Raw genomic sequence first — 17,098 nt, 5'->3', positions numbered from 1 at the left:
AAAGAGCATTTTGACATTCATTCGAACCCGTAGATTACTTCAGAGTTCAGAGAGAATATCAAAGTGCTGCTGATATCTTAATACATATTCCCTACTAACTCGGTAAAATAATTTGTGGAAGAAAGTCTATCAGATTGCACAACGAATCCTTTGGTTGAAACGAAACTTTAAGCACAAATTATATGTTCAAATTTAGATAGATGCATACGTGTTTTGTTGATGCATCATATACAAAGTTCAAAAATAATTATTCAAGTTATCCTATTGCCAAAGTAAAGCTAATCAGACCTTGAAAAACATTTTAAAGTTAACATTTTAGTTTTTTATTACTATCTTTAAGTTAAGAATAGTTAATTATTCTGGATTGTGAACTTAGAACTATCACATCGATTACAAGTTGATTGCTACAAGGAAAAAAGAACGGTGAAAGAAGTTAAAATGAAGTGTAACAAAGAATTGAAGTTCAACAAGAAGTTGCCCTTTATCATCTCCAATCCAATTTTCCATAGGAGAACAGAACAAACTGACATAATTATAGTAAGCCAAGAGGTTATATACTTTTACTCGAGTCATGCTCAGACTCGAGTCTCTTGTAATCAATGATGGCATACATGATGAGCTTCCGGAACTACAACAACAGCAACAGTTTTGCCAGCAAATCTTAAGACAGTTTAAGAGCTTTTCACAACTGAATAAGCTCACATAAACTTTGTGCCTTGGGTTCTTACACTTGTCTGTCGTATTAGCATAAGAGTTTAAAGACCAAAGTGGTAACTTTTACCTAAAGTTGATAGCTTCAATAAGACAGACCGGCAGGAAAAACTGATCAGATGACGAAACCAGTGCATTTTCATCAACATCAACCATGTGATTCAATGAGGGCAAGAACCTGCAAGATACAGAATTCAATCCAAGTCCATATCATTCTTCTTTTCGTTGCTTCTGCTGGACCAAATTTTGATAGTACGATCATGCGATACAGTTGCTATCTGTTGCCCATCTGAGTAACAAGAAAAATCAACAATTGTTATATAATATGACAAAAATGTAGGCATGGAAAAACAAAGTTGTTGATTTGGAAAAGTGATATTTATGATATATCAGCAAGAGTAAAAAAAGAAAAAAGAAAAAATTGATGAACTACTCTCCCATATAGATGGGCAGAGAGATCTCTATTTATACCAAGGGCACCTGAGTAATCTGGCAGAACTAAAATTTATTAACGTGTGCATGCATCTAAACTTTGTATAATCCTTGGACTCAAATTTCTCAATTTCATGTTTGAAGACAAACTTCGGAGTAACCTCATTATGCTAATATACGGCAGGAGCATTCTCCAACCAAGTGGAAATAAAGAGAATAAATTTATTGTGTGAAAAATAAAGCATTAAAATGATGGTCGGACAGTAGCCAAACAAATTTAAATTAAGGTGACATGAATCATTGGGCCAAGTGTCTGTACTATTAACAATTGTCAACTGATGGAGGTACTTTATGGCAATGTTTCATGTAACAAAACGTAATGACTTGAATCATGCTGCCGTATTTGCAAAAAGGCATAAATATATAGATTCTTTAGTAAGCAATTGATAAATCTTATTGATAGTAATCACCTAGGATGATGTATATTAACATAATGGATGGTTAACAATTTAACTTATGCAAATACGCACAGCAGAGCAAGACAGACAGAGTTACAATATAAAAAAATTAGCATCAGCAAAATACTACACTATCACTCTTTATAGTTGGCACTAGCACATGTACTAGCAAACTAAGATTAGGATGAATTTAAAATAAATAAAAAAAAGCTTTCACTGCAGTAGAGGTTCCTGCAACTGAGTTACAAAAAAAAAAAATTCTCATCAAAGGTGGAAGTATAGCAACAAGTGAAACTAAGTCATGTGAATGATTTGATCACCTGATGCATTTTTGAAGATCAGATAGAACCAGTTATACATACACCAATGGATCCAGGCTAATTGTTTGTTGCAGATATAAGAATTACAGGCAAAAAAATTGATTACTAGACTTCATCTACAGGTATGTCAATATATAATGCAACAATACACCTACATAAGAATTGGTTTAAGTAGTACATTCAATATACGAAACATCAAACCTTGTAATAAGACATTGTAACTTACCACTGGTGATATCCAAACTCGTAACCTTAGCTTCATGACCAGATAAAGTTTTAATAGGCTTGAAATCTTGAGCTGACCAAACCTAATACCAAACAAGAATTTCAAATAGACATATAAAAGTGACACAGAGTTTCACACATTATTTATGACAAGCATACCATTGCTTTGGTATCATATGAAGCAGTAGCCAGAAAGTACCCATCCTGTTGTTCAAATTTCAGTTGTGAAATAAGATGTGAATGAGCTGGTATAGTATATACACACTTTCTTTTTCTGAGGTCCCATATGCGGCAAGTGTTATCCTCACTACCAGTGGCTAAGCGATAACCATTTGGAGAAAAGCTAAGTCCAAGAACCTATCAAATAAATCAACATATTAGACAATTCAGAAGTTTTCAAAACTACAAATGAAGATGCCATGAATCTAAACCCAGTACCGAACCATTAAATATGAGAGAGGCGAACCAAAAGGAATGTATTTTAGGGTCAGTTACTTACTGGCTTAACATGGCCTTCAAATGCAAGAATGCTTCTCCCAGTACGAAGATCCCATACACGAGCAAGTGCATCAAGGCCACAAGATGCTGCCAAAGATCCATCAGGATGGAAACAAACCCCATACACACTTCGACTATGACCCTCTTGAAGTAGTAATTCTGTTCCAGTATTGACATCCCAGAGTCTCCATGTCTTGTCAAAACTAGCAGTTCCTATGTACTTACCCGACGGATGGAATGCAACACGTCCAAGACGATCTAGGTGTCCATTAAATGACCTTAAAAGAGACCCATCACTCTTCCATAGTTTTGCAGTCTTATCAGCAGATGCAGTTGCTACCAGGTTATCTTCCGTGGGAGAGAATGCCACATCAGTTAAACGCTCAGTGTGACCCTTTAAAGTTGAAACCTTTGTTACTTGAGGCATACTCCATATTTTGGCAACTCCACTAAATGAGCTGAGCAAGGGGTAATGAAGCAGTAAGTAAAATTCACAATAAATAGCAAATCTAGGCAAACATTAAAGCTGAAATTTGATGAACTATTGTTTTTGGTGTGGGATTTTTTTTTTGTTATCTAGTGAATACAGAGATGAAGAATTCTATAGTTGCTATTTTTATAAAATAACAAATATATCAAATCTTTTGAACATAAAGTTAAAAAAATCGGCAAAGTCTATTTGTGCGACTTGAGTCATAAAGAAGATGACAGATGAAGCCTGCCATGCTTGCTGGCTTTTCAGCCAAGACCATATATGACAAAACATATAAACAATCTATAAACTGGATGAATGTTTGTGGAAATGCTGCTACAACGCCCAATATCATTTACTAACAAAATCATATGATCATCAAGCATGGGCTACTTGATAGGGAGAAACTTCAGTTCAGGCTGAATTGTAAAGTTGAGAATTCTGGCTTAAGTTGGCCAGACAGAAGGAAGGAAGACCAAACTACCTTAGTGTGCTAGCATATGATAAAGAAACTAACAGAATGAACCAAGATAACAGCGGAAATTGTTGGAGCCAACCTTTTCCCGACTGTTAGGTAGGGCTCCACAGGAAGATCTATAGTCCATCCATTCTCATTTTCCCAGAAAGGATGAATGAAATAAAGGTAATCTCTTTTCAGCTACTCAACACAGGGAAAGGAGTAAATATAATTCCTAGTTGAATCGTCACAAAAATGGGTTGCTAACACAAACTTTTGTACTAATATGTCTGGCAGAGAAACCCAATGCAATCAATTTCTTTTTTTTTCCAAGAGATGTATTTTCTAAAGATAAATCCCTAACTCAGTTAAGCAAGAAGGTTATACCTTGTGGCGAGCATCGTGCAATCATGAGAGAAGGAACACCCAGAGAGCGGACGGTCATCCCCGATCTCACTACATTCAAGGACGAAGCCACCTGCTTGATCCACTGCATACTCAGCCTCAACCTCTTCGTCCTCGTCAGGGTCGTCCCTCCTCCTCCTCGCCCTCGCGAGTCTTGCCTTCGCCCTGGCGACTGAGAACTTGGCAATATCTACTCTGGCTTCAAGAAGCTCATTCGGTCCCTCCGTGTAAAAGGGGTACTGCTGCGGACCCTCGTCCTCAGCAGGGGCACCGGCAGCCGCTGCCGCAGCCTGCTCGTCCTCATGGACCTTCAAGAGGCGATCAAGTTGACCCTCCAAGTCGAGCCGGACCATGATGGAACGGAGTCGATCCCGGCGCTCCATCTCGCGCTCACCGAAGAGAGTGATGGGCTCCCCCAGTCGGCGGAGACGGGCGCGGACAGCGGCGTCATTGGTGGGGACGGCCATGGCATAAGCTCGGCGCTTCATGAGGAGCTCCTGGACGAGCTTTTCCTGCCGCTCCCTGGCGAGGCGGCTCTCCTCAGAGACCTCGTAGTCGTCGGCCGAGGGACGGGAGAGCGAGCCCTCACGGTCGGAGTCGGATCCGACAGACGGGGCCCGGGTGGCGCGGAGAATAGGAGGTACAGGGATGGGCGCGATGGTAGGCGGCGGCGGTAGGGCGGCGGCGGCGGCGACGGCGACGGTTGGGACGTGCAGCGGGGCGACATGGTCCGGCGGTAGGGAAGGAAGGGTGGAGGTTAGGGTTCGTGACGGATCCTCCTCCATGGTTGCTGCTTAGCCTACGAGGAGATAGAAGATCCAAACGGATACTTGAATATGAGTCCGCAAGGTCGGAGGGCAGAAGCCGCTAGTCAAAAATCCAAATTGGGCTGGGTGATGGGCCTCCAGGAGGGTTAAGATCAAATGATGGATCCATTAAAATTTAAAGTAAATAATTTAAATTAAAAGTATTTGTAATTTCTAGAGAATTGTTCCAATTTGTAGACGGCAAATCGTTTAACATAAATCAAGATAGATCAGGAAAACAGATTATTACCATGAAATAATCATGTGAAATAGGAAATTCTGTGAATTATAATTTTGTGTCAATAATAACGGCTACGAACTGTCCATGAAATAGGATTCTATCAGATGCCAAGTTCAAAAGCTATTTGGTCAGAATGAGAATTAGCATATGGAAAGATTCAAGACAACTGTTGCGATCCAGAGCATGCAAGGACAGAAGAAGAACGAGAGGAGAAAATTGGAAGCTCTGCGATTAAAATTCACAGAAAAGAAAAATAAAGAGAAATTTATCTCCCTAAGAATGTAACACCATCTTTTGGGATTGCTTTAGAGAGGTTGAGGTCAAAAAGTTCACACCGAATTGGCATTTCCATCTGTGAGAAGCTTGCTGAACCTACTACCCTTTTATTTAAAACACTATCGGTTGCTGCAACAATAATTCAAGAAAATAGTGGAATGAAAAAAATCAGGTCCAAGAACTTGCACAAGATCTTTATGTAAATCTCCATCATGCTATACTCTCCTAGCACCCATAGCAAGGATTGCCACTGGTCTAAGACGTGAATGGACAACTTATGTTGTGTGGTGAACTTGTAATTGAACTTAACATGTTGGTGTCAACTTCGTGACCAAGAATTGGACAATTTTACTACATGAACATATACCAAACAATTTCCAACACATTCCATAATGTTGTGGACATTGTATTCTGAAATAGTGTCTAAATAAAGTAATATGGAGCCAAAAGTCAGTTGTTCATGTATGAGAAATTGAAAAAGCTGTCACTGCAAATATGAAGAGGCTAAGAGTTCAGATAGATCTATTCTTACCACACTAGTGTCTATAATGCTCAAATCAATGACAATTTAGCTGTGACTCTAAGCACACTGGGATAATATAATAATTATCCAAGAGTTATAGTTGGCCTATATGTGATTTATCTGCCATTTGGCTCTATGCAAAAACTACATAGCTAGTCAGATAGATCCAAATACTTAAGTAAATGTTTCTTAGATTTTGCCCTGTCCCTCCTGACTTGAACTTATCCAATTCAATTGATCGTACTATAGGATCCATACATGACATGATTCTATCATCTTAAGATGCTTTTTTCTCATTTCAGCGTCTCTTGAAATTACTCAAGATATAGTCAGATTTTAGAGTGAACAGGGAATTAGGGGGAAGTTATTTAAGGTAGTTAGGAAACATCTGAAATAGAAAAAATATATACTGAATCGAGAAAGTGAATGAGAAAAGACCAGGCAAGGCCGGGCAAGACCTGACAAAACGTTGTTGTGAAGCACCATTGATTTACAAGCACAAAGTTGATCCACTATTTGATCCACATCAGCAAAACTAAAAGAACATATCCATGTAGCAAACACTATATCGTTAGGGCATTATCTCATGCTAATATAGTTTCTAAAGACAACACTGCCATGGAAACACAAATTTTGGTTTATGTGCTATAATTATTAGATGAGAAATTAAATCATTTTTAAAGGCTACCTAAGATAATCTTCTGTTCATTCAGGGAACGTATGGCAATCATCTTTCCATTCACAGATCAAACTATCTAGATGATTCTCTTTGATATTTCCTTGATACAGCATCATAAAAAGACTCAATATGCCATCATCATTACCCCATAAGAACAGATTTAAGGAATGTTTTTGTGCCCAACTTCTGATCTTGTGGTCTGTTCTCTACTAAATCACCACGCTTGTTATATCATAGAACCTCAATAATAGGATGACTTTCCCTACATTGTTTGAAGATATAAATTATGTCATTACCAACAAACACATTGAAGATCCAATAGAACAACATTTACACCAATACTAAGTTGCATACACAAATTCCATAAGGATAGCGCAAACAGCATGCGCCGTCACAAAAGCTTTCTAGAAATGAAGGTCAAATGCAACAAGAGACGAACAAAAAATAAAAAAGGTTGGCTTATTTAGAAGGCAAATTTGATAGATATGGCGAGTGATAGTACCAGTGAGGGTCTGAAAGCAGTGTAGGTCAAATGTGTCAGCTTGCATAAGCTCAGAAGCGCGGATCCTCATGGATCTAGGGCTCCCACCCACCGACCTTGTAGAAGATGAGACCGCCCGATTTGTTGATTATGAAGAGGCTATAGATCGCCGCCATGGAGTTTGTATTGGATACAAGCTCTACGAGTAGCGGGAACGAGAGCGGCGAAGCTCGTCGGCGACGATGGTGACGAAACGACTATACAGCGACTGGAGATCGTCACGGACACAACGGGTTTGTTCATGGCATGGCGAGGAAACGGGTTTGCCCCTAGGTCGGATCAGGAAACAGGCAGCCAGGCCATTATTCTGGGTCCCACAGCAGAGGTCCTATTTTGGAACTACCAATGAAAAACCAGGTAAGTTCAAGGGCTTATGTCACGAGGTTGTGTAAATCCTCTATCTAGAAATTGTGCTATAAATAACATTCGGCTACTCAGGTTCTCCCTCTTTCGTCATTAGGGTTTCTGTGTGGCTGCTCCAGTGCCAGTGCTGTTGAGATGGCGATCTCCTTCACAGATCTGCACACCGAAACCGGTCTCAGAACTCTCGAGGAATTCCTCTCTGGGAAAACATATATCTCCGGGTAATTTCCCAATCACTAATTCAGTTCTATGATATTTTTCTTTGGTACCTATAGTAGTCGCGTTCTCCATTTGTAGATACACGAACAAACAAAAGAAATGATTTTTTGTTGCTTCTGTGTTGTTATTAATTCAGGGATCAAATAAGCAAAGATGATGTTAAAGTGTTTGCTGCCGTCACGAAGCCTGGAGATGGGTTTCCCAATGTCAGCCGCTGGTATGCGAGCGTTTCTGGAGTTCTTTCACCAAGGTTTGTTTGATCGGAGCCTTCGTGCCCTGGATTGTGATCAGTTGCTGACTTGAACTTTTTCGTTTCCTCAATTTCATTTTCTTTCCGCTATAAAATTGAAGTTTGAGCATGTTCATGGGTGTTTTTCATGTTTGATTTTATTATCTTATCTCTTTTTTTCAACTTGTGAGTTTTGGTTTATCAAATTTGTCTTGATTTTACACTATATATGTTTTGTTAAAGATCTGTTTGTTATAGTTCAATTTGATTGAGATTTCTACGAGGTACGTACTCACCTAGTTTATTTGAGTTTAGTCAACCATTTTTCATTTTTTTAATTCTTTTTGTCTATGTTTGTCCTTAATCCTTCATTTTTGTTAACATTTATTTGTTTTAAAGTTATGCTTTAATTGGTAACTGGTCTTGTCCCAATTCAGGAAGCCATACAATAGTTAACCCTGTATCTACTGTATTGATCTCTGTTATTACCTTGTAATTTCGCAAATATTGTATTTTGTATAATTAGTTGAACTTGTCTAGCTGAATGGGTTGTATGTTTAATAGAGTTCTAAATTAGAATCGGAAAATGTGTGATCTTGTTTATGAGTTTGAGTGGTGAAATGAGATTTATAAAGACCTTGCTATAGATTTGAGGGCGATTTTTGGCATGAATAGCATTTGTAATAAAGGATGAATGAAGTTGATGAAGGCGGCAACCTCAGTCTTCTGATGATCTTGATTAAGCATGGGAATTAAGAGGCTTTCTATTGTTTGTCATTAGCCTTTTTTCCTGAAACATAAAGTTGTCTTCTTAGACTTAAAACTATCATCAGCTTAATGGATATTAGGCAACTTTAGCTCTATCATACAGAAGAATTGTGCTCTCTATCTTTGTTGTGTGTTCAGGTTATCTAGTTTTTTCTATTATTTTCACCTTATGCTCCTTTTACTAGTGTGCTAATGACCATCATGTATTTGTTACCAGATTTCCGGGTGAAGCTCTTGGAGTTAAAATTGGAAGTCAAGCTGCAGTCTCAGCTGCTGCACCTTCTACTGAGGTCTCAAAGGTATGCTACTTCTAGTCCTGTCTTCAAACAGGGCAACTACCCTAGATCATTATGGAATTTACTTATTTCAACCATTTTCTTGCTTCATTTAACACTAGCAATTCATTTACCCAACTGAGCTAGCTAGTAGCACTTTTTTAAAATCTAATCAGAGTGGCTGGTCCAAAATAAGTTTAGATACTATGTTTTCCAGGTTTACTTACTAGGACACAAAAAATGTGTTCATTGTTAATATTTTTCATATTGACATATCTTCATCAACTGCAGTGCCTTCTTTAAAAGTCGTTTTGCGGTACAAATGTATTTGACAAAGGCATTTTTTTTATAGTAGTAGCTCTTTGGCTGTAGTGTATGGATTATAATGCTCTATGGACATGTTCTATTGTTCTTAACAATTGTCCCTTATTCTTTCAATTATCTTATAATTTTTTTATCTCATATTCTTCGTAAGCTATGTTGATGTGTTGATTCTTAGACCTTCTCCTACCTGTAGGTTTTCTATTGCTTTATTTCTTTAACAAAAGTTCTCTAAAAAATCCATCTAGTGCAAGTAAATTGTGTCCAATTTTCTATATCTGTTGTCTTTGGAACTGGCTATCCCAGTTCACTATTAAAAATTACATTGGAAACATGTTGTAGGAGCATTGTTTCTAGTTATTTGGAGCTATACGGTTCTTTTATCGCCTTCATGAATATGATTATATTTTAGTATTTAGTTAATCTTCTGTATTTCAGGAGTCTGCAGGCAGCGATGATGATGATGATCTAGATCTCTTTGGCGATGAGACAGAGGAAGACAAGAAGGCAGCAGAGGAGCGTGAGGCGGCTGTTAAAGCCTCTTCCAAGAAGAAAGAAAGTAAGCCTTTTCTTCACCTTTCTTATTCTTACATATTCCATTCCAATTCCTTCTTTAGTGTTTCTTATTAAATGTTCACTGAAATCTCAAGCTACTTTGTTTCCTTTTTAGGTGGAAAGTCATCTGTTCTTTTGGATGTCAAGCCGTGGGATGATGAGACGGACATGAAGAAGTTGGAGGAAGCTGTTCGAAGTGTAGAGATGCCTGGCCTCTTATGGGGAGCATGTAAGCATCATTGTGCTTTTTCGTTGGTTGGTTATAATCCTTATCAAATACTACTTCCACATCACATGATTCTATGGCTTTTCTTACAGCTAAGCTTGTTCCTGTGGGATATGGCATTAAGAAGCTGCAAATCATGATGACTATTGTTGACGATCTTGTCTCAGTTGACAGTCTCATCGAAGAATATCTCACTGAGGAGCCCCGCAATGAGTATATCCAAAGTTGTGATATCGTTGCTTTCAACAAGATTTAATATAATTTGGCAGGGGCAGAACTCTTTTTTCTCGCATTTAATGTTTTTATATTTTAGGTATTTAATGTTTGCCATTTTAAAGATTTCGCTGTCTTCAACTTTAGTTTCTCCTCTCATGTGATGCGATTGGAGGGAATTTGAGTCTTGCATTCCGTTATGTTTGAGGCATTTAATGTAGGATCATTTATAAGATACTTGAATTGATAGTAATTATCTTTTTTTTGGTAAATGTAGTAGATGTGAAGTTTTTTATGTTTCAGATCTTTCATGAGGTAGAATTTTTTCGTGGAAATGCAAATTGTGAGAAGACGATAAAGATGGGCTAGCACCATTGGTAAAGGTTAAAATTCCATAAGCTTAGTGTCATTTAAAGCGAGTTAATTGTAGCTACATAAGAGAAATGCCTCAAGACTTCAGCTCCTTCCACTTAAGAAAGGTAGAGAATCCGATAATTCTAAAAAGCATAGAGTTCATAATCAGTTCTTGGTCTAATTCTCATAAAAACTTGTAAATAAAATCTGAAGTATTTCAATTGGAAACCCAAATCTACTTAAAGTAACATGTTTACATACGTAATGAGAGGGCTCACATGCACACCCTTTCTTTGAGCTGAAGACCATTCGATCGACAACCACCACATGCTATCTATCTATCTGCTTATTCCATCCACTTCAGGTCATGAAGCAATGTGGGATAATAAAATAGAAACACACCAAGCGAGGAGCATACCCCACTAATAACCCAGAGTGGACGTGCCCACCACTGTGTCCTATTTTGTTTCCAACTTCGAGTTTATTTTTGGAAGCTATTCCAATCTGCTGCCATCGCGCCATGTGGGTGGTAGAAGGATCCAGGCTTCTTTCTACGTTTCTTTAATTTAATTTATGCGCACGGCACATGGAACGGCCTGCCCTCGTGGCCCACCGACGCCGCATGGACTGGAAGGGCTTGACATCGTCCTTCGGCGATCGCTCTTTCAAAATTTTGAAATTCGAAATAAGTAAACGGGAAATGCACTCAAAGCTCTTTTTCCTACCGCCCTCTTCCGCTCGCCGCTGTCGCCTGCCCGTCTTCTTCTGTCCTGCTCTCTCTCTCTCGTCCTTCTTCTACGTCGGGTCCTGTCCTGGATCTGCATATTCGGGTTTGGATCGATTGACGTGAGGAATGGGTGGGATGTAATGGGAGCTGAGGAGATCTGGAAGTGGCGATGGGGAAGGTGGGAAAGAACCAGTTGGAATCGGCGTTTCCGGCGTCGACAGCGGAGGATGATGCGGGAGACGGGTGTACCCGGCTCCGTCTGATCGTACGGCTCCGTTGCGTCGTGGCGCTGCTACTCGGCGTCGCGATGCTGCTCTCCGTAATCTTCTGGCTGCCTCCGTTTTTGAGGCATTACGGCGGTCACAAGGGTCATAGTGGAGATCCGACCTTCACAGGTGAGAACAAACGAAGAATTTGTTTCCCCAATTTTTGGAATCCAACTACTGGATATTGGTTTTGGTTCTTCTTAGCTTTTGGATGATTAGTTGGCGTCTTGCTTTTGAATGTAGTAAGAAACTGTTTTTTTGCTAATTCATCGATTGGGTTTCCTTGATATCCATTCATTATCTGCAGATCCTGGAAGTTCTATGTATGCGATGAAAGTCAATTTGGTCGATGGATGTGTGTGTTCTTAGATGACTTCTTTTGGCAGCTAAAGCTTAAATATGTTGTTATTATCTGCTCTAGTCTAAATATTGCCTATTCAAAAAAGAACCAAAAGTTGATAAGAAATGAATCAAGAAACATAAAGTAGAGTGTTCTATTGACTGCCTGGTTCGATAGCACTTGCTGGCTTGTGATGTCTCTCTAATTTTGCCACTTTTATTATAATACACTTAATTTGCATTCATGTTCTGTGAATCATGTATATAGTTATAGGGCAGTTAAGTTATTTTTATCGGCAAAAATATAAAAGGCGCGCTAGTTTTTAAAAACTACGCTATTCTTTTCTCTGTTTGATAACTAAGAGGCCAACCAATCGATCTGTAAACCTTCTCTTTCGTTTTTGATTTAGAGTCGTCATATGCTGGTTAGTACATTGCCTTAATTTGTCTTTATCCCGAAACAAGCGTGCGTTTAATACTGAGCTCAGATGCATCGTAAACGTATTTCTTGTTTTCATTCTGGATCCTTTCCAATAAAATTAGTCCTTTAGTAGTCTAGATCATCGGAATAAAGTAGATGTTTTCTCCATTTTTCACTTTATATTGCCAGTTATGTAAAGATGTTATTCTAACAACATTTGGAAAATTCTGAATGGTTGTAGCAATTGGGTGTGTTCTCTTATTTTTAAGCCTACATTGCTGCTCCTTGATATTTTGATCTGGTTTTTTCAAAACGTTTGTTTGTTATCAGTTCATGATTGACTATGATGTTCATAATTCAACATAGAACCAGTAATTTGCTGTATTTTTTTTTCTTTTGACACTTAAAACACACACACCCAAGTAACATTGCCGGAATAATTTGTAGGGGTGTTATCGTGGCCCTTGGATATTGATCAAAACTGAGATATCTAGTATCTACTGGATGATGATCTGAGTAGGCAACCTCAAGCAATTTAATTCCTCTAAGTTATTGTTCTAATTACTTTGTTTAATGTAGAATGTCATGAAATTCAAAAAAAAAACAGAAAATGTTAATATAGATGTCAAACAACCATAGAACTACATTTCTCAACGAAACGAAACCTTCATTGATTAGAAACTCGATTTTGTTATTCTTTTTTAAATTATGCATCTATACAAGCTTTAATTGTCAGATTCCTCAACATTTCGCCAGTCATACTATGCATGTTCCTCAAATTAGTGCCATTAATTTATCAAATAAAATGACAAGTAACTACTCTGCTTCACGTGAGCTGATTAAATTAATTCTTCCAGCTGATATTATTGCAAGCTTCAAACTCCAAAAGTCGCTCTCCATGCTAAATGCCAATCTTCCGAGGCTTCAACTCGACATCTTTGAAGAAATTGGTGTTGCAAATGCATGGGTACTTTTCATGTTTCTCTTATTTCAATTTTCTCTAAGGTGAACTGTTCTGATATCTTGCTTTACTTTGATTAGGTATCTATTATTTCTTTGGAACCATTTGGCGATACAAATTGGACGACTGTGGTTTTTGGAGTTTTGCCCTACCCCAGTACTGCTATCATATCCTCAACTGCGCTAAGCATTCTCAGGTCCTCGTTTATGTCATTGGCTGTACGTCAGTCGATTCTTCACTTGACCACATCCTTGTTTGGGAACTCGTCATCCTTTGAGGTGCTAAAGTTCCCTGAAGGAATTACAATTATCCCTCCACAAAATATTTTCCTTCTGCAAAAAGTACGTACGTTTTTCACTTTCAAGTTGAATTTCCCCATCAATCAAGTAGAGGATAAAATTGGAGAATTGAGCGACCAGATGAAGATTGGGCTTCTTCTCACTTCCAATGAGGTTTGCCTCCTTGTTCCTTTTCTTAACCTTTTCAAGTTCATTTAATATGCTTTCTTTGGTAAATAAAGAATACAAATTAATGTGGCAATATTAAGATATCTTTAGTATTCATCCAAGCGTCATGAAATGTACCATCTACCAGTTTCAGTGTTGTGTTTTTGGATACGAGTAGCTAGGTAGGTGGCCAGGGGCTCACTTACACTCTGTTGGCCAGGGGCTCACTTCATTCCAAACATTCCAAACAAAGATAATTCTTCTTCCCCTTATTTACCCTCCCCTCCCTTCCCTTCCAAATAGAGCTGCAATGCCTCTTGTGATTCCCACTAGCTGATGTGCAAAATGCGAGGCTTATGGCTGCACATGTATTATTTATATTCCGATTCGTCAACAATGTTTTATATCAGTCCCTTTTCACTTGAGGAATCCGTTGACCATATTTTAGGAACAGCAATTAAAACTAGTTCATTTTATCTACTGTTCGCAATTTAGGCGTTTTTTTGGGTTCCTTCAATGGTATAAATTTCTTCTTCACTAACTTTCTGTTTTTTTCTCGCAACAAACAGAATCTATACATTAAATTGACAAATTTGGAAGGGTCAACAGTTGCTCCACCAACAATAGTTCAGACATCTATTATGCTCGCAGTGGGGAATCATCAGCCTTCTCTGAGAAGGCTAAAGCAGTTGGCTAAGAACATCCGGGATTCTTCTGAAGGGAACCTTGGTTTGAACCACACTGTATTTGGTACAGTAAAGCAGGTCCGTCTGTCTTCGTTTCTTCGGCATTCTCTCACCAAGAGAGGCAGTGAAATATCACCAAGTCCAGCTCCACAACCAAATACAAACCATAGTCACCGGCTGCATCACCATTGGCAGCATCATGTTCATCATCGCCACACAGATGTATCTCCTGGCCTTGTTCCTTCACATAGCAATCATGAAAGTCAAGCTCCTAGTTCTTTCCAATATGGATTTCCAAGCAAGTCGAAAACTAGAGATCATTTAACTCCGGCTAGTCCGCCGTTGGCTCCTCGGACTAAATCTGCGGCACGTGAAGCAGCCTCAAAGCACTTTGCTGCACATGCAGGAGCACCAGCAACCTCTGCTGTACCTTCGAGTGCGCAATTACTTGCTCCACGAGGTAATCACGATCCACTACTTCCAGCTCCTTGCGTTCTTCCTGTATCACCTTCACCTGCTGTGTTCCTTTTCACAATGCGCGCACAGGCAGAAGTGGAGAGAATACTGACTCGCGTGATCAGGCACTATCTATTTTACTAGATACATGTCAATGGCTCACCAATTAAATTAGAATGGCATTTTCAGTTTAATCCAATGAAATTGCAAGTTTTTTCTTGAACAGAAAAATTAGATCATTTGAAAATGTAATTGACACTTTAGGGCTTGTAGAAGCATCATTTCAATGCCATGTTATACCTGTTAAAACCAAGAGCCCAATCTAAACAAAAAATGTAATGCATTCATTTAGGTGGGGAACTTGACTAAAAGGGTGGAGTTTCTACCTCTCATCTTCCTATTTACCTCTTTTTAACATGCCTTTAGCAGGCACTCTCAGGCCCAAAATTACTAGTGCGGACTAATTCTGATACCATGTTAAAGTAAAAGAGGAATCTCAATCTTACTAGCTCTAAATGCCAATGCAATTAGGAGGCGAACCTCCATGAATAGATTTTATGGAAATCAGGTTTTATAGAAAATGTTGACTTTCATCATTGTTAACCTTCTGTGTGAATAGATTTGGCCTTTCTCAAATTTATTTGACAGACTGCCTAGATGATTCATTGGTAATTGGTATGACTTATTTAGCTTGCTTTAACATAAATTATTATATATTATGTTTTTTTAGAAATATTTTTGACAGGATGTGATCGTTAAGAATGTATGATAACAATAAAAATATGATCGTATGATATATAATCAGTTTATATTAATTTAGGTTAATAAGTCGTATAAGGGATTAAAGTAGTGATTTTTGGAAAAGAAAAGGTAGAGGTACATAGTAATTGTAAATTATGGGTTGCTTAAATGTCATTTATGAATTAATGTGGATATTTTTTAAAACAAATGAGGTCATAGTTCATTCATAATAGTTCATGTACGACAGACACTACAACAAAAGTGAGATACAAATTGTAATACAATTCATAATTCAACCATTTCACAGTGTTTGAGCCTCTTGGATGTTTCTCTTTGTTATTTGTTCATAATTATACCGTTCCTTAATAGACTGTGTCTTTGTGTCAATTATAAATTGTCTACAGCAATTTTTTTTTATATATAAATCCTCCTTGTCCATTTTTTAAGTTATTCATATTGATCCATAAAATTACTTTTGGGAAGAACGTATGGGAGGTTCCTTGAGTCATACTTTAATATGTTTTCAATATTTGCTGAAAATCCATATTGTTAGATCCATATAACCATTTTGTCTAAAATACCAGCAACTAACTATTTTAAGTCTTAGCTGCATTAGACTCGCATTTCTTTTTCAATATTTCGTCTTATTGATTCTAAATCTATTCGTAATTTAAGTTTTCTTAAACTTGACATTTACTGGCATTGCTAATGCATGTGCAGCTGCTGCTTCTGCCAGTTATTCTCCAACGTGGGTTCTTGCACTGCTCGTTGCTTTGGTGAGTTTGTAGGAAGCAGGTAGGTCTTTTTTTTTTTAGTTTTTCTTTTTGGGTTATAGATTAAACGTATCGTTCAAAGTGGGGCAAACTGAGCCCTGTTGTATGATACGAGAACTAAAGTTCGAATCCAAATAGTGCACTTTGTTGAGTGTGGTTAAAATACCACCTGTATATATTAATTGAAGGTAATCAGCAATTAAATTTCTAGTGAAAGCCACAAAAGTGGCATGCCATGGTTACGAACTGCTTATGCTGGGTACCGAACTCCTGGAAAAGAATTAGAGGAAATAGGAAGCAGAACTTGCTGCCATATGATATGGAAAGAAATTATATGTTCTTACCGTTTTAATGCATTGCGAAAAGGCCTCAAGAAACAGCAATGAGACTTGCTTCTATCCCCAATTTTTGATCTTGCTACACAACATTGAGAAATTTGTCACTTTCACTGAATATATGTTGTCTGAAGATAGACCTATTTAGTTGATATTATACAAACAGTGAAGTAAACTTCTTGGATATCCACAGCACCCTAGCTCTTCACCATTTTGTAGGACACTGATCAACATACACTTGAAATGTGTGCTGTTGAATTCAAGTTGTATGGTTTCACAATTTCATTTCTATCCTCCAATTTCTTTGCATACTTCTAAAAGCTGGCATTTCCATCTTTGCAGGTTATATATTTATAGAATACACCAGAAACAGGTTATAC

The 17,098-nt window shown here is 38.1% G+C and overlaps 3 protein-coding genes across 3 annotated transcripts; 2 read left to right on the top strand and 1 right to left on the bottom strand.

The window, feature by feature from the left end:
* Positions 1 to 456: 456 nt before the first annotated feature.
* LOC141824439 (U4/U6 small nuclear ribonucleoprotein PRP4-like protein) lies at positions 457 to 4,788 on the bottom strand. The gene is made up of 5 exons (XM_074711729.1): positions 3,961 to 4,788; positions 2,646 to 3,102; positions 2,306 to 2,503; positions 2,148 to 2,229; positions 457 to 1,000 (listed from the first exon to the last, which is right to left on the bottom strand). Exons 1-5 carry the CDS (start codon positions 4,761 to 4,763, stop codon positions 906 to 908), a joined length of 1,635 nt encoding a protein of 544 aa, XP_074567830.1. The 5' UTR covers positions 4,764 to 4,788; the 3' UTR covers positions 457 to 905.
* Positions 4,789 to 7,495: 2,707 nt separating this feature from the next.
* Positions 7,496 to 10,485, top strand: LOC141823893 (elongation factor 1-beta 2-like). Its single transcript, XM_074711093.1, has 6 exons — positions 7,496 to 7,628; positions 7,763 to 7,876; positions 8,841 to 8,922; positions 9,658 to 9,778; positions 9,890 to 10,003; positions 10,093 to 10,485. The coding sequence occupies exons 1-6, from the start codon at positions 7,543 to 7,545 to the stop codon at positions 10,254 to 10,256; spliced, it is 681 nt and encodes a 226-aa protein (XP_074567194.1). The 5' UTR covers positions 7,496 to 7,542; the 3' UTR covers positions 10,257 to 10,485.
* Positions 10,486 to 11,463: 978 nt separating this feature from the next.
* LOC141825484 (uncharacterized) lies at positions 11,464 to 16,407 on the top strand. Its single transcript, XM_074712868.1, has 5 exons — positions 11,464 to 11,689; positions 13,178 to 13,287; positions 13,362 to 13,733; positions 14,297 to 14,873; positions 16,331 to 16,407. Exons 1-5 carry the CDS (start codon positions 11,464 to 11,466, stop codon positions 16,396 to 16,398), a joined length of 1,353 nt encoding a protein of 450 aa, XP_074568969.1. The 3' UTR covers positions 16,399 to 16,407.
* The last annotated feature ends 691 nt before the right edge of the window (positions 16,408 to 17,098 follow it).

The sequence above is a fragment of the Curcuma longa genome, chromosome 3 (assembly GCF_044706935.1).
Source record: "Curcuma longa cultivar G26 ecotype Majalengka, Jawa Barat chromosome 3, ITB_CL_G26_1.1, whole genome shotgun sequence".
NCBI classification, from domain to species: domain Eukaryota; kingdom Viridiplantae; phylum Streptophyta; class Magnoliopsida; order Zingiberales; family Zingiberaceae; genus Curcuma; species Curcuma longa.
This window is presented reverse-complemented; position numbering and strand designations above follow the sequence as displayed.